At 38.2% G+C, this 27,395-nt stretch overlaps 1 protein-coding gene across 4 annotated transcripts in view; it reads left to right on the forward strand.

The window, feature by feature from the left end:
* Window positions 1-27,395, forward strand: part of ZNF277 (zinc finger protein 277) — a 124,812-nt gene that overhangs the window by 91,938 nt on the left and 5,479 nt on the right. For 2 of the 4 annotated variants that reach the window (XM_029233868.1, XM_029233870.1), the window contains exons 6-12: window positions 2,456-2,566; window positions 4,578-4,710; window positions 17,409-17,476; window positions 19,622-19,718; window positions 21,318-21,360; window positions 22,370-22,544; window positions 23,316-23,704. In XM_029233868.1, coding sequence (XP_029089701.1) covers window positions 2,456-2,566; window positions 4,578-4,710; window positions 17,409-17,476; window positions 19,622-19,718; window positions 21,318-21,360; window positions 22,370-22,544; window positions 23,316-23,502 — 814 coding nt within the window. In that variant the 3' untranslated portion in view covers window positions 23,503-23,704. Of the gene's footprint in view, window positions 1-2,455; window positions 2,567-4,577; window positions 4,711-17,408; window positions 17,477-19,621; window positions 19,719-21,317; window positions 21,361-22,369; window positions 22,545-23,315; window positions 23,705-27,395 lie in introns of those variants that run through there. The other 2 variants (XR_003795276.1, XM_029233869.1) reach the window with 2 other exon arrangements.

The following is a 27,395-nucleotide window of genomic DNA, read 5'->3' on the forward strand; positions in this document are numbered from 1 at the left end:
ATAAAGCTTAAGTTTTTATGATAAATGTAGGGACTGATGTGATTTGAAGTATGTGTCCATATGATATGAAATTCTGATAATATTGGTATTTCAACTTACTGAATATTGGTGCTCCTATAATTCCTAATATAATCCTCCTTTTCTACCTGTATCTGTATTCTCTGTTGACTGGGGTGACATGGGAATTAAGTGAACTCCTCAGTAGTTTTGATTGACTATGTCATTGTTCTCTAATAAATGAAATTTTTAAGAAATTAACCAATGACAAAGATAAGCAGCATCTCATTTTTATAAAATGTCCCCTTCTGCAGTTCTTGTTTATGAAAAGGTCAGTTTATAATAAAAGATTAAAGATATAACCTGATTCCAGCTATGTACTTTATTAGCAGTACTTTGGGATTATATTTGTGTCCTCCCAGCCTAGGGACATAAAAAGAATAGAAAGACAAAGGACATGGGTTAATGATAAGGATAGAAGAATAAGTACTTTCTTGCTATCCTACATCTATCTCCCCTCTCCTATACACTTTTGACTCTGGAATGTATGAAGCTATTTCTTTCAATCTTAATCTAAAATGTGTCTCCTGTAAACAGCATATAGTTGGATCATGTTTTTTAATCCATTCTGCTAATCTCTGCTTTTTGGTTGGAGTGTCTAATTTATGTTTAATGTAATTACTGATGAGATGGGATTACTTAGACCATTTTGCTGTTTGTTTTATGTTTTAAGTTTCTTTTTTTTATTTCTCCCCTCCATTACTGCCTTCTTTTTTGTTAAATAGATATTTTCTAATGTACCATTTTTATTCCTTTGTTTCTTTTACTATATTTTTTGAGTTATTTTCTTAGTGGCCCATTCACTATCCACTACAATTCACTGGAGATTACAATTAACATTTTATTTATTTTTTTATAAATTTATTTATTTTTGGCTGCACTGGGCCTTCGTTGCTGCGCATGGGCTTTCTCTAGTTGCAGCGAGCGGGGGCTACTCTTCATTGTGGTATGCAGGCCTCTTATTGCGGTGGCCTCTTGTTGTGGAGCACGGGCTCTAGGCATGCAGCCTCAGTAGCTGTGGCACAAGGGCTCAGTAGTTGTGGCTCGCAAGCTCTAGAACGCAGGCTCAGCAGTTGTGGCTCATGGGCCTAGCTGCTCCATGGCATGTGGGATTCTCCCAGACCAGGGCCCAAACCCATGTCCCCTGCATTGGCAGGCGGACTCCCAACCACTGTGCCACCAGGGAAGCCCCTAACATTTTAACTTAAAACAATTGAGTTCAGATTAATACCAACGTAATTTCAACAGTATACAAAAACTTTGCTCCAACGTAGCTAGCTCTTTCCCCACTCCTTTGTGCTATTGTTTTCATACAAACTACATCTTTATACATTATAAGCTCATTAACATGTCTTTAAAATCGTTACTTCATGCAGTTATTTTTACATCAGATATGGGAAGAAAAGATTTGTAAACAATAATTCATTTAATACTGCCTTTTACATTTGACTGTGTAATTACTTTTACTGGAGCTTTATGTATGTTTGAGTTACTATCTAGCATCCTTTCTTTATGTATGTTTGAGTTACTATCTAGCATCCTTTCATTTTAGCCCAAAGGACTTCTTTTAGTTTCTTGTTGGGCAGGTCTGTTAGCAGTGAAGTTTCTCAGGTTTTGTTATCTGGGACCTGTCTTGATTTCATCTTCATATTTTTTCTTGGTATGGGTCTCTCTGATTTATTATACTTGAAGTTTATTGGGCTTCTTCTGTTTGGATTAATGTTTTCCGTCAAATTTGGGAAGTTTTTGGCCATTATTTCTTCAAATATTCTTTCTTCCCCTATCTTTCTTTGCCTTTTGGGAATCCTATTATACAGATATTGGTAGATGGGATGGTGTCTGAGGCTCAAATTTATTTTTCTTCATTCTTTTTTCTTCTGTTCCACAGACTAGAAAATCTAAATTTATCTTCAAGTTCATTGGTTCTTTGTTCTGCCAGTTCAGTTTTTCTTTTGAGACCTTCTAGTGAATTTTTCATTTCAGTTACTGTACATTTCATCTCCAGATTTGTATGTTTTTTTTAATTTCTGTTTTTTATTAGTATCCTCTTTTTTATAAGATATTATTCTCATACCTTTTTTTGATTCTTTAGACATGGTTTTCCTTAATTCTTTACACATATTCTTATTGCCTGATTTAAAGTCTTTGTCTGACAAGTCCAACATTTGGGCTTCCTCAGCAACAGTTTCTGTTGACTTTCTTTTCATATGATAGTGTTTATATGCATACTTTTTTTATAACATGTCACTCTTTCATAGCCCAAATGTGTGTTTCAGTGTTTATTAACCTTTGCTTGTACTTCTAATTAGTGTTGTTATCATTATACAAACACTACTCATGACCTGATTTGTTCCTAGATAAGTTGTAAATAATGCAAATTGCTCAAATTTCTTCCTAGATCTGTTCTTTTGAACCATATGGCCAGAGAACACACTTTCAACATTGGGTTGCCAGACAACATTGTGAACTGCAATGAATTTCTGTGTACATTACAGAAAAAGCTTGACAAGTAAGTACTTGTTTATGAAACACGACCTGAAGCTGTCTCAATCGTGGATTCTGTTTTGAATTTTTAAAAATTAATAGTCAGAAGTAACTCAAGAAATGGAATTTTCTCATTTCTCGTGTTGGAGGAGTTCACATTTTGTGTGACAATCCTTATTTTTTGTAGATCATATTGCCTTTTAGTAGTTTTAAAATGTAAATGTCATATATACCAAACAATGTATATGCCATTATAAGGTATGTTATTATATAGGGTATGAAAAATATACTTAACCAGCCTAAGAAAGAGAATGTTATTATTTCCTTTGAATCTCGCTGTGTGCCCTTCCTCAGTAGTATCTCCCCCAGAAACCACTATTCTTCATTTCGGATTCATAATTTCTTTACTTTTCTCTATAATTTTTCTACACATTTAGTAAAGTAAATATATTATCACATTGCTAGATGTTATTCAGTTTTATGTGAAACATAACATACTGATTGCATTCTTTTACCTTTTAGTATTTATTCACATTTATATATCATAACACTCCACTTTTCTCAAGGTCATATTCTGGCAACCGTGAGTATCTAGAGTTTAGCTTGTAGAAATAGGGAAGGAAATTCTCTGCATCACCAAAATGGCTTTCAAAAATCTATCCCCTTTTCTTTCTAGGAAAGGGCCCAAGATTTTACTCTCAAAACCTAGTTTTATTCATTTAATATAATACTAATGAATGTGGTATCTCAGACCACAACATTTGGAGCAATAACATTGAGAAAAAAATACCCATTATAAAAAGTTCTGAATTCAAATTCCGGTATCAACAGTACATTAAAACAAGTCTCTTTACTCTTTTATTGAATGACCATTCATTTATAAAATAATACCAGGTGTGCTTTCTAGCAAGATTAGCAGTAATGATATCCCTAATCAACTTATTGCCCATAAATTGTTTACTATAAAAGAATATAGTTACTTCTGAGGCATAAGAAATAATTGAAAGGGTGTTTAGTAAAGATGAAAAAGAATTCAGAATAGAAACAACAACTGATTTCAGTCATTTTGTTGTCGAACCCAAGTTCATGTGCCCAACACACAGTGAGGCCAAACAAACCAAAACATCAGAGTTTTGGTTTTTGAATAAGCTTTCATGTATACTTATTCTGTGTTACTCCAGAAAGTAGAACTCTAATGGCTGTTGGGTAATCCAGGCAGTATCAACTGTCAAGCTTAGTATGAGGAAGACATTTTGTTAGTAATCTGTTCAAAACTGGTCATTACTGCCTCATTAGGTAATGAATTCCCAGTCAGTGGAAATATTCTAGCAGAAGATACATGTGAATGATAAGATAGTAAAAATAGCACTTACTGTATGCTATGAATGTGCTAGGTACTTTATTCGTATATATATCAATAAATTAAACATGTATACATACATTTATATTTTGTGTGAATTGTTATCATGATTATGAATTTATGTGCACATATATGTATACATTATCGTAAAAATTCTCTAAAATGTATGTTTTATCATCAGGTTAGCAGAAAATGAGTGGTATCAGAGGGGTCAAGTAACTTGACCACGTCCCACAGCTGGTGCTAGGAATCAGACCTGCAAATTAGGTCACAAGATATACCAAACCATGGACTAATTGTTATACTCAATGGAGGCAACCAAAGCTAGTTATCATATATTTATTTGAAGAACATACCTACATTTTCATTTTTAGAATAGGTAATTTGATTAGTAAAGCACCAAAATCATTTTTGGATAATTGCTATCTATATCACAGTTTTAACTAAATAGCCAAGTTGGCCAAGTTAGCCAACTACAAAATAAACCACAGCATGCATCCTCTAAAGCCAAATGAATAAAATGAGAGGGATTCCAGAAGGATATCATATGCCATTTGAAGATTCTGTGAGTCCTAAAATGAATAAATTATAAGACCCAATAATAATAATAATAAATGGCTATGCAACAACTATTTGAGAGACTTATTTAATCTCAGCATTTGTGTCTTTCTTGTAGCTTGCAGTGCTTGTACTGTGAAAAGACCTTCAGGGACAAAAATACACTTAAAGATCACATGAGGAAAAAACAGCATCGTAGGATCAATCCTAAGAACAGAGAATATGACCGATTTTATGTCATCAATTATTTGGTAAGGCTTTCTTTTCTCTTCATAACTTACAATTTGATTGCATATCTACAAACATCAAAATGTAATTGAGGGATTCTTCCAAGCAATGATTATCTTTAAAATGGTTAGTTTACAAAGCGTAAGTTGATTTGATTTGTCTTTGATTTGCCAGATGTTTATATAGTAAAAAGGTCATGTCTCTACAACTCATAGTGATCTTGATAAAATAAATAAATAAATAACCATAAATACCTGGATAGCCATGCATTGCCCCCCATTGATTGTCCATTACCATGAGTACAGGGACTTCTGTACTCTACTCAGAAAACGTTGTTGACTTCTGGATATGCTAGATGCTATGCTAGATAAATGTTTACAGACAGTCTCTTCACTCGTTCCTTTCTCCCCCATTAAAATATCTTCCCATTTCCCATCAAATAAATAAATAAATAATAAAAATTTGTCTTTGTCATTCTCTTGGGCCAGCTTATTTTTAATGGAAATTTTAGAGAAACCAAGTAATTTCACTCAGCAAGAGGACTTTCATTTTTTGGACTAATAGGATGGACTAATGGGGATACCATGTCAAAGATTTTAAATACTTTCAAAGCTCTCCTAGGCCAGAAACCTCAGTACCATTTGCTGGCCTCTATAGATTACAGTCCCTTTCATTTAAGAAGACGTATTCAGTTGGAGACAAATGTCCATCTCTACAGGGGCATTTGGAAATTTGAGAAGGGAATTTTGATTGACAAAATGACTGGAGAGTGCCCCCAGTCTGCTGATTTTTTTAGGTATACATAACAAAGGATGGAAACTGTTGCAGGAAGGGACACCCCTTCCAGGGCCAAGAGTGGGCTCTTATCTAGCACTCAGAAATGTATTGTCCAAGGAGACACACGTGCTGACAAAGCAAGAGACTTTAGTGGGAAGAGGCACCTGGGTGGAGAGCAGCAGAGGGAACCCAGGAGGAGTACTCTGCCACGTGGCTCACAGTCTCAGGTTTTGTGGTGATGTGGTTAGTTTCCAGGTTGTCTCTAGCCAATCATTCTGACTCATGGTTCTTCCTGGTGGCATGCACATCTCTCAGCCAAGATGGATTCCAGCAAGAAGGATTCTGGGAGGTTGGTAGGACATATGGACTGGCATCTCCTCTCTCCTTTTGACCTTTCTCAGATTCTTCCAATTGGTGGTACTTTGTTAGTTCCTTGTTCCTTACCAGGATCTCCTATTGTACAATAAGTCATGCAAGTGGTTATCGTGCCTATCCAGTGTGGGCAGTTTCAGTCAGTGGTTCCCTAACAAAACTACTCATGAAAACAGAAGGAGTTAAGTAGTTCTCCAGTAAAATTGAAATAAAGATCGGCCCTGAACCAAGATGGCGGAGTAGAGGGACGTGCTCTCACTCCCTCTCGTGAGAACACCAGAATCAAAACTAGCTGATGGACAGTCATTGATGGGAAGACACTGGAACTCACCAAAAAAGATACCCTACATCCAAAGACAAAAGAGAAGCCACAATGAGACGGTACGAGGGGCACAATCACAATAAAATCAAATCCCGTAACTGCTGGGTGGGTGACTCACAGACTGGAGAACACTTATACCACAGAAGTCCACCCACTGGAGTGAAGGTTCTGAGCCCCACGTCAGGCTTCCCAACTGGGGGTCCGGCAACGGAAGGAGGAATTCCTAGAGAATCAGACTTTGAAGTCTAGTGGGATTTGACTGCAGGACTTCGACAGGACTGGGGGAAACAGAGACTCCACCCTTGGAGGGCACACACAAAGTAGTGTGTGCATCGGGACCCAGGGGAAGGAGCAGTGGCCCCAGGGGAGACTGAACTAGACCAACTTGCTAGTGTTGGAGCGTCTCCAGCAGAGGCGGGGGGTGGCTGTGGCTCACTGTGGGAACAAGGACACTAGCAGCAGAAGTTCTGAGTGTGAGCCCTCCCAGAGTCTGCCATTAGCCCCACCAAAGAGCCTAGGTAGGCTCCAGTGTTGGGTTGCCTCAAGCCAAACAACCAACAGGGAGGGAACCCGGCCCCAGCCATCACCAGTCAAGTGGATTAAAGTTTTACTCAGCTCTGCTGACCAGAGCAACGGTCAGCTCTACCCATCACCAGTCCCTCGCATCAGGAAACTTGCACAAGCCTCTTAGATAGCCTCATCAGCCAGAGGGCACACGACAGAGGCAAGAAGAACAACAATCCTGCAGCCTGTGGAACAAAAACCACATTCACAGAAAGATAGGCAAGATGAAAAGGCAGAGGGCTCTATACCAGATGAAGGAACAAGATAAAACCCAAGAAAAACAACTAAATGAAGTGGAAATAGGCAACCTTCCAGAAAAAGAATTCAGAATAATGATAGTGAAGATGATCCAGGACCTCGGAAAAAGAATGGAGGCAAATATTGAGAAGATGCAAGAAATGTTTAACGAAGACCTAGAAGAATTAAAGAACAAACAAACAGAGATGAACAATACAATAACTGAAATGAAAACTACACTAGAAGGAATCAATAGCAGAATAACTGAGGCAGAAGAAAGGATAACTGACCTGGAAGACAGAATGGTGGAATTCACTGATGCAGAACAGAATAAAGAAAAAAGAATGAAAAGAAATGAAGACAGCCTAAGAGACCTCTGAGACAACGTTAAACTCAACAGCGTTCGCATTATAGGGGTCCCAGAAGGAGAAGACAGACAGAAAGGACCAGAGAAAATATTTGAAGAGATTATAGTTGAAAACTTCCCTAACATGAGAAAGGAAATAGCCACCCAAGCCCAGGAAGTGCAGCACGTCCCATACAGGATAAACCCAAGGAGAAACACACCGATACACATAGTAATCAAATTGGCAAAAATTAAACACAAAGAAAAATTATTGAAAGCAAGGGAAAAACAACAGATAACATACAAGGGAACTAGCATAAGGTTAACAGCTGATTTCTCAGCAGAAACTCTACAGGCCAGAAGGGAGTGGCATGATATACTTAAAGTGATGAAAGGGAAGAACCTACAACCAAGATTACTCTACCCAGCAAGGATCTCATTCAGATTCGATGGAGAAATCAACAGCTTTACAGACAAGCAAAAGGTAAGAGAATTCAGCCCCACCAAACCAGCTCTACCACAAATACTAAAGGAACTTCTCTGAGTGGGAAACACAAGAGAAGAAAAGGACCTACAAAAACAAACCCAAAACAATTAAGAAAATGGTCATAGGAACATACATATCGATAATTAGCTTAAACATGAATGGATTAGGGCTTCCCTGGTGACACAGTGGTTGAGACTCCGCCTGCCAATGCAGGGGACATGGGTTCGTGCCCTGGTCCGGGAAGATCCCACATGCCGCGGAGCAGCTAGGCCCGTGAGCCACGGCCGCTGAGCCTGCGCATCCAGAGCCTGTGCTCCTCAACGGGAGAGGCCATAACAGTGAGAGGCCCATATACCGCAAAACAAAAAACAAAAAAAAAACATAAATCGATTAAATGCTCCAACCAAAAGACAGGCTTGCTGAATGGATACAAAAACAAGACCCATCTATATGCTGTCTACAAGAGACCCACTTCAGACCTAAGGACCCATACAGACTGAAAGTGAGGGGATGGAAAAAGATATTCCGTGCAAATGGAAATCAAAAGAAAGCTGGAGTAGCAGTACTCATATCAGATAAAATAGACTTTAAAATAAAGAATGTTAATGTTAGAGACAAGGAAAGACACTACATAATGATCAAGGGATCAATCCAAGAAGAAGATATAACAATTATAAATATATATGCACCCAACATAGGAGCACCTCAATACATAAGGCAACTGCTAACAGCTATAAAAGAGGAAATCGACAGTAACACAATAATAGTGGGGAACTTTAACACCTTACTTACACCAATGGACAGATCATCCAAAATGAAAATAAATAAGGAAACAGAAGCTTTAAATGACACAACAGACCAGATAGATTTAATTGATATTTATAGGACATTCCATCTAAAAACAGCAGATTACACTTTCTTCTCAAGTGCACATGGAACATTCTGCAGGATAGATCACATCTTGGGTTACAAATCAAGCCTCAGTAAATTTAAGAAAATTAAATCCTATCAAGCATCTTTTTGGACCACAATGCTATGAGATTAGAACAGGGAAAAAAACGTAAAAAACACAACCACATGGATGCTAAACAATATGTTACTAAATAACCAAGAGATCACTGAAGAAATCAAAAAATACCTAGAGACAAATGACAATGAAAACACGACGATCCAAAACCAATGGGATGCAGCAAAAGCAGTTCTAAGAAAGAAGTTTATAGCTATACAAGCCTACCTCAAGAAACAAGAAAAATCTCAAATAAACAGTCTAACCTTACACCTAAAGGAACTTGAGGAAGAAGAACAAAAACCAAAGTTAGCAGAAGGAAAGAAATCATAAAGATCAGAGCAGAAATAAATGAAATAGAAACAAAGAAAACAGTAGCAAAGATCAATAAAACTGAAAGCTGGATCTTTGAGAAGATAAACAAAATTGATCAACCATTAGCCACACTGATCAAGGAAAAGAGGGAGAGGACTCAAATTGATAAAGTTAGAAATGAAAAAGAAATTACAACGGACACCTCAGAAATACAAAGCATCCTAAGAGACTACTACAAGCAACTCTATGCCAATAAAATGGACAACCTGGAAGAAATGGACAAATTCCTAGAAAGGTATAACCTTCCAAGACTGAACCAGGAAGAAATAGAAAATATGAACAGACAAGTCACAAGTAATGAAATTGAAACTGTGATTAAAAATCTTCCAACAAACAAAAGTCCAGGACCAGATGGCTTCACAGATGAATTCTATCAAACATTTAGAGAAGAGCTGACACCCATCCTTCTCAAACTCTTCCAAAAAACTGCAGAGGAAGGAACACTCCCAAACTCATTCTGTGAGGCCACCATCACCCTGATACCAAAACCCGACAAAGATACTACAAAAAAAGAAAATTACAGACCAATATCACTGATGAATATAGATGCAAAAATCCTCAACAAAATACTAGCACACAGAATCCAACAACACATTGAAAGGATCATACACCATGATCAAGTGGGATTTATCCCAGGGATGCAAGGATTCTTCAATATACGCAAATCAATTAGTGTGATACACCATATTAACAAAATGAAGAATAAAAATCATATGATCATCTCAATAGATGCAGAAGAAGCTTTAGACAAAATTCAACACCCATTTATGATAAAAACTCTCCAGAAAGTGGGCATAGAGGGAACCTACCTCAACATAATAAAGGCCATATACGACAAACCCACAGCAAACATCATTCTCAATGGTGAAAAAGTGAAAGCATTTCCTCTAAGATCAGGAACGAGACAAGGATGTCCACTCTCGCCACTATTATTCAACATAGTTTTGGAAGTTTTAGCCACAGCAAGCAGAGAAGAAAAAGAAATAAAAGGAATACAAATTGGAAAAGAAGAAGTAACACTGTCACTGGTTGCGGATTACATGGTACTATACATAGAGATTCCTAAACATGCCACCAGAAAACTATTAGAGCCAATCAATGAATTTGGTAAAGTTGCAGGATACAAAATTAATGCACAGAAATCTCTTGCATTCATATACACTAATGATGAAAAATCTGAAAGAGAAATTAAGGAAACACTCCCATTTACCATTGCAACAAAAAGAATAAAATACCTAGGAATAAACCTACCTAGGGAGACAAAAGACCTGTATGCAGAAACCTATAAGACACTGGTGAAAGAAATTAAAGATGATACCAACAGGTGGAGAGATATACCATGTTCTTGGATTGGAAGAATCAATATTGTGAAAATGATTGTACTACCCAAAGCAATCTACAGATTCAATGCAATCCCTATCAAATTACAAATGGCATTTTTTACGGAACTAGAACAAAAAATCTTAAAATTTGTATGGAGACACAAAGGACCCCGAATAGCCAAAGCAGTCTTGAGGGAAAAAAACAGAGCTGGAGGAATCAGACTCCCTCACTTCAGACTATACTACAAAGCTACAGTAATCAAGACAATATGGTACTGGCACAAAAACAGAAACATAGATCAATGGAACGGGATAGAAAGCCCAGAGATAAACCCTCACACCTATGGTCAACTAATCTATGACAAAGGAGGCAAGGATATACAATGGAGAAAAGACAGTCTCTTCAATAAGTGGTGCTGGTAAAAGTGGACAGCTACATGTAAAAGAATGAAATTAGGACACTCCCTAACAGCATACACAAAAATAAACTCAAAATGGATTAGGGACCTAAATGTAAGCCCGGACACTATAAAACTCTTAGAGGAAAACATAGGAAGAACACTCTTACATAAATCACAGCAAGATCTTTTTTGATCCACCTCCTACAGTAATGGAAATAAAAACAAAAATAAACAAATTGGACCTAATGAAACTTCAGAGCTTTTGCACAGCAAAGGAAACCATAAACAAGACGTAAAGACAACCCTCAGAATGGGAGAAAATATTTGCAAATGAATCAACGGACAAAGGATTAATCTCCAATATATATAAACAGCTCAGGCAGCTCAATATTAATAAAACAAACACCCCAGTCCGAAAATGGATAGAAGACCTAAATAGACATTTCTCCAAAGAACACATACAGATGGCCAAGAAGCACATGAAAAGCTGCTCACCATCACTAGTTGTTAGAGAAATGCAAATCAAAACCACAATGAGGTATCAACTCACACCAGTTAGAATGGGCATCATCAGAAAATCTACAAACGACAAATGCTGGAGAGGGTGTGGAGAAAAGGGAACCCTCTTGCACTGTTGGTGGGAATGTAAATTGATACAGCCACTATGGAGAACAGTATGGAGGTTCCTTAAAAAACTAAAAATAGAGATACCATATGAACCAGCAATCCCACTACTGGGCATATACCCAGGGAAAACCATAATTCAAAAAGACACCTACATCCCAATGTTCATTGCAGCACTATTTACAATAGCCAGGTCATGGAAGCAACCTAAATGCCCATCGACAGACGAATGGATAAAGAAGATGTGGTACATACATACAATGGAATATTACTCAGCCATAAAACGGAACGAAATTGGGTCATTTGTTGAGACGTGGATGGACCTAGAGAGTGTCATACAGAGGGAAGGAAGTCAGAAATAGAAAAACAAATATTGTATATTAATGCGTATATGTGGAATCTAGAAAAATGGTACAGATGAACCAGTTTGCAGGGCAGAAATAGAGACACAGATGTAGAGGACAAACGTATGGACACCAAGGGGGGAAAGTGGCTGGGGGGTGGGGGTGGGGGTGTGATGAATTGGGCAATTGGGATTGACATGTATACACTGATGTGTATAAAATGGATAACCAATAAGAACCTGCAGTGTAAAAAAATAAATTTTAAATATTTTTTAAAAATTAAGGCTCAAAAAAAAGATGGGGAATTCTGGTTCTGACACTTTTCTAAAGCAAATGGAAATTGTTTTTTGCTCTGGAATTTGAATTTTAATCCAAACCCATTGGCCACGAAAAGCATAATTGATAATAATGAGCCATTTTATGTATTGGGCAGAAACAAGCATATTCTGAATTATATTGGAAATCTCTGCTTTAGGATAGAATTTTTGCCTGTTCTAACTAATCCTTAGCATATTAAAAGAAAATTCCCCTTGAGAAACAAGTGGAATAAGGGTGTTTGAAGATTGGCTCTGAGAGGTCGCCATGGTTTGCTACACATGTTTTACAACTAGCTACAGGCAAAGGCACCCTTTGAGTCTTTCAGTCTTCTCTTGAAATCACTCAGTCGTTAATTCCTAGAGCAAACGCTGCTTCAGGGCCCAGCCCAATCCTACAGGGGGTGGACTTCAGTGTTAACTCTAAGAAATATTGAGCTACTGCAGAAAGCTGTGGAAGCAATTTAATAGCACTTCCTTCTGGGGCTCTTTTAAACTAATAGTCAAGAGCTTGGGACTAGCAGAACATTGTGTATAGCTGGAGGTGTTTATCTTTTAGAGGAGACTTCAAAGAAACTGCTCACTCAAATTCTGCTGTCACTTTTAGAAAAGTTTGATACTTCATTCCCTGGGCATCAAGTAGTGTGACTGTGAAAACTGAAATTATCCATTGGGACCAGCTGTCTCTAGATGAGTGTGCTAGATTGTACTGCCCACAGAGTGCCCAGATTTCGTGTGGGATGAATCATGACTTGAGAGAAGTGCTTCAAGAGAATGTAAAGGCTTCGGTAACATATAAAATGAAAATTAAATCATTTTAGGGTAATATCGTTAGAAGTTTTTGGTTTGGTTTTAACTAGGAGCATTTGAGTACCTGATACGTGCCAGGTACTGTCTTTGGTATTTAAATTAAGTCTTTTACTCTTAACTACAGCCTTATGACACAGGTTTTGTCATTATCCTCATTTATAGATTAGGCAACTACAGCACAGAGAAGTTCAGTAATTTTCCCAGGGTCACATAGCTGGAGCTTTCTGCATCAGTTTCCTTCAATTTTTCCTCAGTTTTTACAATTGAAATAATAGTAGTACCTACCTCTTATACTTTGGGTTGGGTTTTTTGGTCAATTAATGGTGATAAATTCATAATGATCTCCACACACACACACACACACACACACACACTTTTGCCTATTGTCTTTTACACCAAACTAGAAAGTGAACCAAGGTCAAGGTAAAACTAACTTTAATCAGCTCCTTAAGGGCTCTAACCCACAACCTTAGCCATCTTAGCTATATGCTTTCCCATTGAGGCCAACAATAAGATTTGTTTTTTCATTTTTGGCCGTGCTGCGGGGGTTGCATGATCTTAGTTCCCCGACCAGGGATTGAACCCAGGGCCCCGTCAGTGGAAGTTCAGAGTCCTAACCACTGGACCACCAGGGAATTCCCACTTTGTTTTTTAAAAAGCTAAAAAGAAGAAAAAGAAAAGAAATGAGAGACATTCATTGTTTATTCCTCTGAGGGAAAAGGCTGACATAAGTATGTGGATGTGGGCAAAAGATTGAATTGTTGTGTTAGTAACTGGTGTCTGCACATACATTTCTCACATCCTCTTCCCTTCAGAAGCAATTTCATTGGCTGCATACATTCTACAAATGTTTGAGTGACTTCTAGGTACCAAACCCTGGTGGAACAGAAAGAAAAATATGACAAAACAGGTGGTTGATTTAAGCCACTACTTTCAAGGAATTTAGAGGTTGGTATGAGAACCAGACATGTAAACACGTTAATTTCAGCACTTTGTAATGGTGTGTACAGAGTTAATGTTTCAACCTGTCCTGTAGCAGATCTATATAGTCATTGAGTCATGCATCCACAGTGTCTCACCTCCAAGGAGAATTTTCAGACCAGCAGTAATGGAAGCATCCAGGATATTCCTGGCAAGATACGCTCTGAGAGTCATAAAAGGTGGGAGAGCCATAAAAGGTGTCCCGATCCCTAGTCGGGACATGAAGCTGTTTTTGGTCTCTTCTCAGCTCAGCAAATTGATAAATTCCTTTTTCTTTCTTGGGTGAAATAATTTCCATGTTTAATTACTCATATCAGTATTTTAATATTAACAGACTTGCAAATAAGTATATTAAAGGTCTTTTGCATGGTTTAGATTATCTACTTAGAGTTCTTGCTTTATTTTCTCACAAACAGAAGGGTTCAGTGGAGAGTGGAGCAAGCTAAGGGGATGAGGTCCCAGGCAGTTTCACATTCAAATACCCCTGCCTCAGAGGGCAGCAGACTGCTTAACATCATCACTGAGGCTTCACCTACATATTCCTAAAGTGCTCACCTTTCAAGCCCTAAATTTTTCTAAAGGGAACTATTTTTACAGTGATATTATTATTTTGACTTAATTTTTTTTATTTTTAAAATACACAAAGCCATTTGTAACAAAAGTAGGCTCTTAACCTGTTTTTCAGTTTTGTTATAGTTCTCTCTACTGCAGTTATTAATATTTACATTTAAAACACTGTCTCTGTTTCTGGTGGATTTCTTGTGTAAGCACGTGTTAAGTTTTTTCCATGTTTTTTGCACCCTGTCATTGATCATAAGCCACCTGATGCAGAGGTTTGAGGAAGTGTTCTGAACATCTTTACTGGCATGCCTTCCAAACTTTGTTTTTCTTATATTCTTTTCTTTCCTAACATGATTCATTAGCAGGCACAGTGTCTTAATTAGAGACTAAATTTTTTTTTCTCTTTGGGTCTTATTCCTGTAATAAGTCATATATTTAACTGTACCAAGGCAGAGCACTCTAGGAAAGTCTCAGCCGCTGTCACATGCAAATCACTTGTTTCCTATTCTAATGAACACAGAGGTCCATTTTTCTCTCAAATGGTAAATGGTTAGTGCTGTATTGCCTAGATAAATCCCCGTGTTGTACTTAATACTGAGAAAGCTGCAAAGTAATGCTTTGACTTTGGAAGTTTGACAGTGAAAGATATTTTTCATCATTTTGGGCTCAAAACATTTATTGATAAGTAACATTTGCCTGTATTGTTGAGCATGATAGTACCCCAAATGGCCCATCAGGGTATTAGTCCAAGTCCAGAGAGACATAAAAGATTTAATTCATCACCAAAAATTCCATCTAACAAGGATCCTGTTGGCAATGGTGAGGCCATTCTTAATGTTCATAATGATGCTTAGACACTTCATGACTACTCTGGGAAGTACATTATGGAGTCCAAATTAACTATCTCTAATGACGTTATGGTAAATCTGCATGTCTGAGTTTATGCGTCATTTAGCTGATAGGTAATGACAGCTTCAAAACCTCTCATTAAGTTGATGAATGATAGCTTTTCTCTAAATCATAATGGCTCTCGTAGTTCTTTGTTTTTAGTTAAATGAATACCTTTTTAGGAAAAAAAAAATGTTCATGAGGTGAATTCTGGTAATGTTTTTCCAAAAGAAGGATATCTGTATTATATCAGGTGAGGTTGGACTTGACAGTTGCCATAGTTTAACTGCTTGAAAAAGTGCCCACTAGTATTTCTACATCCTTCTTTAATGCACTGTCTGCTTTTGCATGGCATGGTGGGAAGATTGAGTGGAGAGAAAAGAAAGGACAAGAGAAAGAAAGAAAGGACTTAAGGGATAAAAGAGACATGGTTGGGCCAAAAGAAATCATTCCTTCTCATCACTACATAAAGTTTTGCTGAAACTATGACTAAATTTTCCAGACATAGCCCTAAAAGGGTGGAACTCCTCCATGAACTGTAAGAGAGAAAAGGGATTTGAGTAGATATTTGAGTACTTATTGTTACCTGGTACCATGTACCATGTGCTTTTTATACATTAACTATTTAACCACATTACGAAACCTTTTGAGGTAGGATCTAAATTGACATCATATTTTTTAGATGTTTTCAGTTAAAATTCAATTCAAAAAAATACTTCTAGTACCCACTGTGTGCCCGGCTCTGGAAATGTAACAATGAACAAAGGCCATGTCCAAACAGACATTCTAGTGGAAAAGACAGAGCAAATAAGAAAACAAATAGATACACAAAATGATTTCAGGGTGTGGTCAATGCTTTGAAGAAAAATAAAACATCCTAGAGGAATAAAAAGTAACTTGAAGGAGGGGTGTTTTAGACAGAGTAGTCAGAAAAAGAGGTAGTAGCGTTTAAGCAGAGACCAGGATGACGGAGCCATGTTAGGATATGTGAGGGAGCAGTGTTTCAGGCAGACGATGCGACAAGTACAGAAGTAGCTGGGTGGAAGTCAGCTTGCTGTGTTCAAGCAATAGCAAAAGAGCAGTCTGGCTGGAGCCAGCTGAGCAAGAGAAAAAGTGGTGGGACATAGTGATGGAGAGGGAGCCAGGGCAGAACATGGAGGCCTTATAAGCCATGGTAAGGCCTCTGAATTTTGTTCTGAGTGTGTGAGAAGCCCTGGGAGGGGTCATAGAAACAGGGAGGTACCCTTTAGAAAGCTCACTATGGCTGCTGTCTGGGAAATAGACTGTAGGGGACCTCAAATAGAAACAGAGTCCAGCTAGGAGGATGTTTCAGAGTCTCTGTCAAAAGATATTAGTGGGGTTTTTTCTGTTTGTTTGTTTGTTTTTTGCGCTACACAGGCCTCTCACTGTTGTGGCCTCTCCCATTGCGGAGCACAGGCTCCGGACGCACAGGCTCAGCGGCCATGGCTCAGAGGCCCAGCCGCTCCACGGCATGTGGGATCTTCCCGGACCGGCGCACGAACCCGTGTCCCCTGCATCAGCAGGCAGACTCTCAACCACTGCGCCACCAGGGAAGCCCATTAGTGGTTTTTTTAAAAGATCCCCAAGAGATTCTTATGTGGATCCAGGGTTGAGAAACGCTGATTAACATTTAAGAGAAAAGAATTTCACTGAAAGCCTATTACTGCTTCTTCAAAAAGAAAAACATAATGAAAATATTATTAAACATTTTTGCATATTTTTAAATGTTTGATTTAGGATATATCCCAAATCCTAACCATTTAGGATATATCCTAAATCCTAAAATTTGATTATCATTTCTTATCCGTGAAATAACAGCTTTAATATATTCTGCTTGTATTATTTTAAAACCATTTGCGTTTGGGTTCTGTCTTGTTTTGTTTTTGAGCTCTGTGTCTACTTTCTCCTTTTGCCTCTTCCTCCTTCACCCCTCCTGTTTATCTCTAATCCCTCTGTTCTTCCTACAAAGGAACTTGGAAAATCCTGGGAAGAAGTTCAACTGGAAGATGATCGGGAGTTGCTAGATCATCAGGAAGAGTAAGACTTATTATTGATGCTACTTAATTACAGTGGTTTAAGAGAAGGAAAACAGTTCCTTAGTTTGATTTAAAATTACCATTCTGAAAAGACAGAGTAAAAAGAAAGAGAACCCTCTCTCTAAGCCATGCATCATTTCATGTAATATAGCAGAAACTTGAATTCAAAATAACTTCTCATACCAGTCAGAATGGCCATCATCAAAAAGTCTGCAAATAATAAATGCTGGAGAAGGTATGAAGAAAAGGGAACCCTCCTACAGTTTTGATGGGCATGTAACTTGGTGCAGCCACTGTGGAGAACAGTATAGAGGTTCCTTAATAAACTAAAAATAGAGTTAGCATATGATCCAACGATCATATATATCTGGAAAAGACGAAAACTCTAATTTGAAAAGATAAATGGGACTTCCCTGGTGGTCCAGTGGTTAAGATTCCTGGTCAGGGAAGTTCCACGTGCCGTGAGGTGTGGCCAAAAACAAAACAGAAAAAGAAAGAAAAAGAAAAGATAGATGCATCCCAGTGTTCATAGCAGCGCTGTTTACAGTAGCCAAGACATGGAAGCAACCTAAATGTCCATGGACAGTTGAATGGAAAAACTGTTTGTGGTATACAAACAATGGAATATTACTCAGCCAAAAAAAAAAAGAATGATATAATACCATTTGCAGCAATATAGATGGACCTAGAGATTATCGTACTAAGTAAGTCAGACAGAGAAAGACAAATATCATATGATATCACTTGTATGTGGAATTAATAAAATGATACAAATGAACTTACTTAGGAAACAGAAATAGACTCACAGACAAAAAACAAATTTATGTTTACCAAAGGGGGAAGGGAGGGTAAATTAGGGGTTCAGCATTAACAGATACACAGTCCTATATATAAAATTGATAAACAACAAGCTCGTATTGTATAACACAGGGAATTCTATTCAGTATCTTGTAATAACCTATAATGGAAAAGAATCTGATAAAGAATATATATGTATATAAAAGAATATGTATATAAATATATATGTATATAAAAAGATTTTATTCATATGTATATAAAAAACTGAATCACTTTGCTGTACACCTGAAACTAACACATTTTAAATCAACTATACTTCAATAAAAAATAATAATCATAATACCAAAATAACTTGGACATAAGAATCACTAAAGCAACTGTTATTCCAACTAAATACTGTTTTGCTACTAAAGCTATTCATTGAACACACAGGTAGTATATAATTCAGAGAAAAATATATTCCAAAGTGCTTTGCTTATTAGTCCATTGGTCCCTAGACCTTAAAGTGATATGATCTTTGAACTCTCTCTCCATGCTGCTTGCCATTGGAGTAGTGAATATAACTCAATGGAGGTTAACCTTGTTCTGTGTTCATCCCATTGATGACTAACGAAAAACAGTCACAGCTTCTTTGTTTGAAATTATAAGCTTGAGAAGTATTCTTTTCAACCTAAAAGGATTCCCTGTTATTCATTCTCTTTTCATTCAAAGCTGTTCAGCCTTTTGTCTCTCCCAGGATTTTGGTTCTCCTGGTTTAGGAATGACAAGAAGTTGACAGTATCTCAAAAAATAAATGCAATGAGGGGAGAAAATGGTAAAAAGGGCCCTGTATGCCTTTTGATTTCTCTATTTGCCATCAGATTTAACACTTGCCCCATTTAAAATGATCAGTATTTCCCACATGATAGATAAAGGTTTGCCTTTTTAAAATACGCCATTTATCATGCAGAAACACACTCCCAGCACTGCACCTCACAGCATGCGCACTTAGTGGTCATGGTTAATGAGAGAGAGCTTACATTTCCTGATATATCTTCTCTGCAAATTAAAGCTGGTTTTCTCAGAAAGACATTGCACTGATCTCGTAGTGAAATAGCTGCTCGGAGAGGCGAATGTAAGAAAATGGAGCAGCACCTGTTTGCTATTTATATTAATTTCATGGTGCTACTTTGAATTTCAAAAACTGTATCAAAAAGTCATAATATGATACGACAGTCTTTACAGAAATGTCAGAGTTGAAAGAGAATGGCAGGGTTTCCTAGGGAGCAGAAAGTAATACCAAGTCACTGTGCAGGACGCCCTCTTAATGAAGAGAATCTCCATGTTTGCTGTTTTCTTTCTAACACAGTGACTGGTCTGATTGGGAAGAACACCCTCTCTCTGCTGTCTGCCTATTTTGTGAAAAGCAAGCAGAAACAATTGAGAAATTATGTGTCCACATGGAGGTGAGACACTTTTATTCATTTGAATTTTGTTTCGTTGTTCCAACAGGGAGAAGCTGATGATAACTGCAGCCTCATCATCTTACACCTTTAGTTTCTCAATTATTTTCCCCTTCCTAAAAGTGCTATAAGCAAAACAGAAGAGACAGGGCAGGTCCATGGAGGAGAACTAGAACTCAGGGCAGTTAAGTACAACTGACTGGACCTGGGTGAACTGTTAGTTTGGGATTTCACAGACCACTGATGCCATCCCACCTCTGAGATGCTTATGAGATAGTTCTGGCCTAGACTGTGGGATCTGCAACCACGATTAACAATACCCAGGATATAGACAGGTTCTGAGTCTTTTTCCAGTGCTTCCCATGCTGGTGAACAAGGAGAGCAGAAAGAGAAAAAGATGCTGTTTACAGAGCCCTTGGGGGAAATGGGGGTGGGGGAGCCATGGAGGTGGAGAGGGCACAGGGTGTGGTCTTGCAGCTCCCTTCAGTTAAAAAGGATTTGGAGAGAAGAAATTTGAGGACATTTCCAGTTTGCGCTTTCCTTTCTGGAGGCCATCTTTATGTTATATTGGGAGTAGAGAGTTGAGTGTAATAGAAAAATATTACTGTATTATTCTGATGTGCCCTCCCTCCCCTCCCGCCACTCAGCTCTGTCATAGTGGAGCAGACTCTCCTTTTTCACCCATGTTCATTCCATTCTCATTCATAAAAACAAGGACCTGAAAGGTGTTCAAAAGGCTATGGGTATTTACTCAAGTGAAAACAGAGTCATTTTGTCTGAAACAGGTTGCCACTAGTATGTGTGTATAGTTTCCAGTGTTTAAATGTAACTCATAATATCCTAGTATCTTTGAATTGAAAGGAGCCTTGGTCCCCCTATCCTGTGTAAGAATTCCCTTTGCAGTATCCTTGACTGGTGTCCTCAACCTCTGCTCAGTTACTTTCAGTGATAACATATCATGGAATTCTTAATTATCCTGACTGTGATGCCACACTGAATACCTTCACAGGGAGTTAGACGGTCTTTATTCTCTGTGAGCTTATAAGTTGAAGCATTTACCCAGATGGGCGATTGCAGGGATGGAACAGAATAAAAATAAGTCTATGCATCATGAAAATCAAGACATGCAATTTGTGGGAAGGTATGAGTGAAGAGAAACTTGCAGATTTAAACACTGTATTTGACAGCATAAAACGAAGAGCAGAATTTTTAAAATTACCTATGTGCTTGTGGAGCAAAGGACCTATATTCATAATTCTAGTCCAGACACACAGTACAGTAGGGCCACATCTTACCTAGCGACTGAGGACACTTCTGTCAGACTGCAGAATGCATACAGAGTAAATTTGTAAAGACTGGAGATACAAGCTGTGAACAATTAAATGTTTTAACTGATTGACATGACTGGTTTGGACTGTGCTTTATAAAGCAGTTGGATGTGGGGGGAAGCAGTTAGATTTCAAAGACTTCAAAAGCAGATGATGAACCGAGACTGACTTTCTACAGTGTTCACACTCCTGTGAATAAGCTGTCTGTTTATAACTTCAGCCTGAAAGATTAAATAATTTATATGCTCACAGATATATTCATTCCTTTTTTTAGGATGCACATGAATTTGATCTCCTCAAAATAAAGTCAGAACTTGGTGAGTTTGATTCGGAAGTTGTTTTCCATGATGCTGCATTTTTTTATACACCATCCCGTAAACGATGCCTGCGTTGCACGGTTGTGATTGGAGAGTGCACAGCCAAAATGTGTCTCTCCACAGATGGTCTCAACAGAACTGCCTGAAACCGTGATTCACAACCATTTTGAACTATAATATTCACATATGGTTTTGATTTCATATAGTCTTTCTTCTTTTCTACATATATGATTGCTTCAAATAAAATACAGGTTAATGGTTAATATCATAATGTGGGGACTAGTGGAAAAAACGTGGATTTTGAAGTCACACTAGAGTTCATATTCCAGCTCTAGCACTTACTGGGCGTGTGACATTGGGCCTCGGCTCAGCAGAATGTTACAGAGAGTGGATAGAGTATGTAAAACACTACTGCGCTGCTTGGTAGTGTAGCTAGATTATTTATTGTAGATGTACCCAATTGGATCACTATGATAGAAAGATTAGGGTCATGAAGACATAAAGTACAGACTTGCTAATGTATCCAAGACCATAAAAAGCTCACTTCCCACACCTCAACTCACCGACTACTTTCCTAGACTCTTGGACATGTTACTTTACTTTACCGCTCTTATAGGCATGTGTATATGTTATATATGTAATAGATTAATAGTCAAGAACATGGGCTGTGGAGCCAACAGCCTGGTGTCAAATCCTGGCTCTACACCTACTGGCTGTGCAATTCTGGACAGTTTCCTAATGTATAATGTGGATACGGTAACACCACCTATGTGATAGGGTATTGCGAGGATTAAACGTATTAATGCATGGAAAGTGATTAGAACAGTGCCTAGCACATAAGCCCTATATAAGTATTGGCTGTTATTATTTGATATCTATTAATATGCTTTAAAACTGCACTGCCTCTTCAGGTTGGTTAATAAAGAGAAGCGGTTCTTTTCAAAAATTATAAAAATGCAAAAATGGGTCTGACCAGTTGTCTGATGATTCTGTGTACTGTCATTTTCAGGACTGAACTTCTATGAGCAAGTGAAACTAGTCAATTTCATTCGGAGGCAAATTCACCAATGTAGATGTTATGGCTGCCATGAGAAGTTCAAGTCCAAAGCAGACTTAAGGACTCACATGGAAGAAGCTAAACATACTTCACTGCTTCCTGAGAGACAGACATGGGATCAACCACAGTGAGTACTGCTCAACCAGACATACATTTCTTTGCTGCTTCTCCATTATTTCATCCCTTTATTTAATTCCTCTTTAGAAAATCCCAGATTTATGAGAGGCAAGGTCAGCCCTGGATTGACCTGAGACCCTGTTCCTATAATTCTCATTCAGGTCGAAACCTTTAGATTTCAGAACTAACTACAAAGTGTGTCCAGAGAAGGAACCAGAGTAATAGACTTAAAATTCTTTAGATATTTTAATGTTTGATAATTTATAATGAAGGAAATAGTGATGATTAGGTTGGGGGAGAGAAAAAAAAAACCTCACAAGCAGAAGCAGTTGTTTTTATCAGATACAACTGATAAAAGGAGCAGTGTATGAAAGAGTAACTGTATTTGAACTTTGTTAACCTTAGGGAAGAACCGGGCCCTTTGAGTAGAAATGAGAGAGATGTCATTTTTAGCTTTATCGAGGAGGTATTATTTAATAGCTAGAGTTGCCTGATAGTGGAGTAGGCTGCCTTTTAAGATAGTGAGTGTCTTGTTATGGTAGATATCAAGCCAAGGCTGAATTGCCAACTAGCAAGGATACTAGTAAGACTGATTTCAGCCAGTAAAGGTCAAAGTAAAAGTAATTCAGGAGTTCTCTCCCTTACAGCCTTTGCAAAATGCAGTTGAAATTGTTGGCAAGGAAACCTAGCAAAATTATAGTGATGTGTACATTCAGCTGCCTAGAAATTTTCTGGATAATATATAGTTTTGGTTATTCAGTATATCTGTGGTTGTTTTCAGGTATTATTTTCCAACCTATGAAAATGACACTCTGCTATGTACCCTGTCTGACAGTGAAAGTGACCTGACAGCTCAGGAACAAAATGGAAATATCGCCATCATTAGTGAAGATACATCTAAACTGCATGCTTTGAAACAAAGCAGTATTTTGAACCAGTTGCTACTACATGAGTCCTTGAAAAACTAGAAGAAACTGCCACAGAAGCAATGTTTCATGTTTTCTCCAATGAGACAGATGCAAAAGAATACTTTAAATTTGAACATCAGCAAAGGATTAGTCTTTGGTAAAATATATATATATATTTTTTAATTGGCTGTCTTGGGTCTTCGTTGCGGTACGCGGGCTTCTCATTGCAGTGGCTTCCCTTGTTGCGGAGCACGGGCTCTAGGCTCACAGGCTTCAGTAGTTGTGGCTCATGGGCTCTAGAGCGTGGGCTCAGTAGTTGTGGCACACGGTCCTAGTTGCTCTGCAGCACGTGGGATCTTCCCGGACCAGGGATTGAACCCGTGTCCCCTGCTTTGGCAGGCAGATTCTTAGCCGCTGCATCACCAGGGAAGTCCAAAATAAACTTTTAAAAAACTAATTTTTTTCCCAAAAATAAAGTAGAAACTAAATAAAATGAAGACTTTTTGTATATGGGCTCTGAAGTTTTGTTATGTAATCATTGTAAATGATCTCATTTCATTAGACTCATATTTATCTATAATAAGGAAGACATGCCAATCACAAAGAAGTGAAATGTTCAAATTATTTATAAACCTAATTTCAACCAATAGTTTCAGTCTCTTCCCCACAGGCTTTCGTCATCCAACAAGTCACAAAATTTGACAGACGTGTGCTTTCTGTACTACATTGGGTCAGCTGTGAATGTAGTGACCAAAAGAGGAGCCACAGAAGAGAGGAACAGTGGCCAAAGTCCTGGATGATGCACAAATCGGACACTGTTTCGGAAAAATCAAAATCTGACTATGTTATTATTATTGCTTTCCACCTGGAGTTATTAAACTCCCTAGAAATGGACATCAAGACAAATAACTTTACTTTCCCCTACAGTGTATATACGGCTAACAGATGAGTACCATTTTTTTAAAAACAACCACAATACCATTATGACATCTAACAAAATTAACAATAACTTCTTAATATCATATGTTTTCAGTTTTCCTTAGTTGTCTCAAAAATGTCTTTTTACAACATTACCAGTTACAGGACAAATATTGTATGCCTCCTGATAAGATGCAATGAGGAAGACAAAACATCACTTTTCAGGGTTCTTCCCCAAAATGTATAATGTGAATATACTGAAGAAACATCAACTAAACCCAAGTGAGGGACAGTCTACAAATAATTGGCCTTTACTCTTCAAAAAATCAAGGTCATGAAAAACAAAGACTGAAGTAACTGTACCAAATTAAAGAAGACTAGAGAGGTATCACATTGTGTAATCCTGGATTGGATCCTGGACCAAGAAAATATGGTTTTCTTCTGCTGTAAAAGATATTATTGGGACAATTAGCAAAATTTGAGTAAGATCTGTAGTAAATGTTATGGTATTCATATTAATTTCCAGATTTCAGCAATTGCAGTGTAGTATGTGTAAGAATGTTCTTGTCTTTAGAAAATACACACTGAAGTTGTTAAGGGAAAAGGAGCACTTTGTTGGCAATAAAAAACTAATATGGGGAATTCCCTGGCAGTCCAGTGGTTAGGATTCTGGGCTTCCACTGCAAGGGCCCTGGCTTTTCTTTTTTTGGCTGCAGTGGATCTTTGTTGCTGTGCATGGGCTTTCTCTAGTTGTGGCGAGCGGAGGGCTACTCTTTGTTGTGGTATGCAGGCTTCTCATTGTGGTGTCTACTCTTGTTGCAGAGCACGGGCTCTAGGCTCACAGGCTTCAGTAGTTTTGGCACGTGGGCTCAGTAGTTGTGGCTTGCAGGCTCTAGAGTGCAGGCTCAGTAGTCGTGGCGTATGGGCTTAGTTGCTCCGCGGCATGGGAGATCTTCCCGGAGCAGGGCTCAAACCCGTGTCGCCTGCATTGGCAGGCAGATTCTTAACCACTGTGCCACCAGGGAAACCCAGGGGCCCGGCTTTGATCCCTGGTCAGGGAACTAAGATCCTGCATGCCATGCAGCGCGGCCCAAAAAAAAAAAAAAAGAAAACACACACACACACACACACACACACACACACACACACACACACACACACACACACACACACACACACACACACACACACACACCCCTAATATGGGTATGTTTATATAGAGAGTGATAAAGTAGATGCAATAAGATGTTAACATTTGGGGAAATCTAAGTGAAGGGTATGTGGGAATTCTTTGTACTATGGCAACTTTTCTATAAGTAAAAATAGATTTTTAAAAACTTTTCAAGATGTCTTTTTACTTGGTTTGCTTAAATCAGGATTCTAGTGAGATACATACTTTGCATTTGGTTGGCGTGGTCCTTAAGGGTCTTATGTATAACAGTTTATGCTCCCTTTCATTTTAACTGCCACTTACTTGTTAAAGAGATTAGGTCATCTTTCTCACTTTCTGAATTTGGATAGCGTATCCTCTTTGTGTCATTTAACATGTTCCTCTATCACCAGTTTTTCCTGCAAACTGGTATATCTAGAAGCTCCATTAAAAATTTGTGTTCAAAAAAATTTTTACGAGAATAATTCATAAGAGATGTGTGCTTTCTCTCACATCACATCAGGCACATGATATCTGATGTGCCACTTATAGGGATGTCACAATTGATCAGTGCGTTCAGGTGCTGTCAGTCTGGTGCATCATTATAAAGTTCCCCATCAAACCATTTTAATATCCACTGGTTTATGTTATCTAGAATTTTTTTTAGGGCTTGCAAAATGGTGATCTTCTAATTCTATGATTTCTTTACAAATGCATACTTCACACAGCATGTGTACTAGAGAGCACTGGAGTCTGAAGTTCTAGTTTTCAACTGTTAATGCAAGCCTGTATAGGCAGTGCACCAAGACTAATCTTGAAGTCATGTGGTACAGCCTGTCCTCAATCTCAAGAGTAATCTCCCACCATGTGATCCACAATTGACTGGATTTGTAAATTATATGAGCTGTGGCCAACGCTTTAGAATCCAAGCCTCGAGCTGTGCAGACACCCATACAATGCTTTTCATTGAAAACCAGCAAACAATAAATGGGAGCCTTTATTTAATGAAAAACCTACCGTTGTTTTAAAACCAAAGATCAAGAAGGAAGTTAGTCCTGTGCCTAGAAACTTGTGTCTCTAGGAATCAGATTTGTTCAGAAAATCAAGGAATATCTGGGGTGTTTCTAGAATGTGCTTCAGTCTTAGAACAGGACCAGTGACAGGAAGAGAACAAAATAAATGAAGAGTAAGTAAGTTTGAGAAGGAGAAAGCGTTTTTGGAGATCAAGTTGAGATTTTAGAGAACAGATCCAACAGATATTAAAGGAAAAATGAAATTGAAGATAAAAGGGACAGGATACTGTACTTGGAGTTTCATTCATTTAAGAGGTTTTTTTCTTAGGTTGGTAGATATTTGGGGGGGATCATCTGGAACATAAGGACAGAAATAATAACTTAGTTCCAAAGAAATTGAACAAGAGTATAAGCAAAGTCTCAGCAAACTGTACTGACTGTCCCAGAGGGAGCACAGATACAGGCCACTACTGGCAAAGTGCTCTCTTAGAGCCACGCAGAGACTCCTTGGGAAGAACCACTGGTGAATTGCACCTTAAAGACTGGGACAGTGGTGCCAAGTGTACCTGAAAGTCTGGACCATTTGAGAGGGGAATAGCAGTCAAATGCAAGTAGACTGTTCGGGGGGTATTGAATGAGTGTCCAGATGTCGCTGTGATTGTAGGTAAGGACGTAAGTGCTGTCTGTGCCCAGAGTGGGCACACCTGAGAAATTCTGAGCATTAAGACTCTAAAGGAGGGCAGCAAGAAAGATGAAGCATAATAGAAGAGAGTGAGCAGGGCAGTGATAAATGGAATCAACCCTGGATTGGCTGTCAGCCCAGTCAGAAAATACGTGCTGATTATCTCACTCGGAAGAGTGAGCGTGCTCAA

This window comes from Monodon monoceros, unplaced genomic scaffold, assembly GCF_005190385.1.
Source record: "Monodon monoceros isolate NGI ecotype Baffin Bay Population unplaced genomic scaffold, NGI_Narwhal_1 Super_Scaffold_2, whole genome shotgun sequence".
Lineage (NCBI taxonomy): Eukaryota > Metazoa > Chordata > Mammalia > Artiodactyla > Monodontidae > Monodon > Monodon monoceros.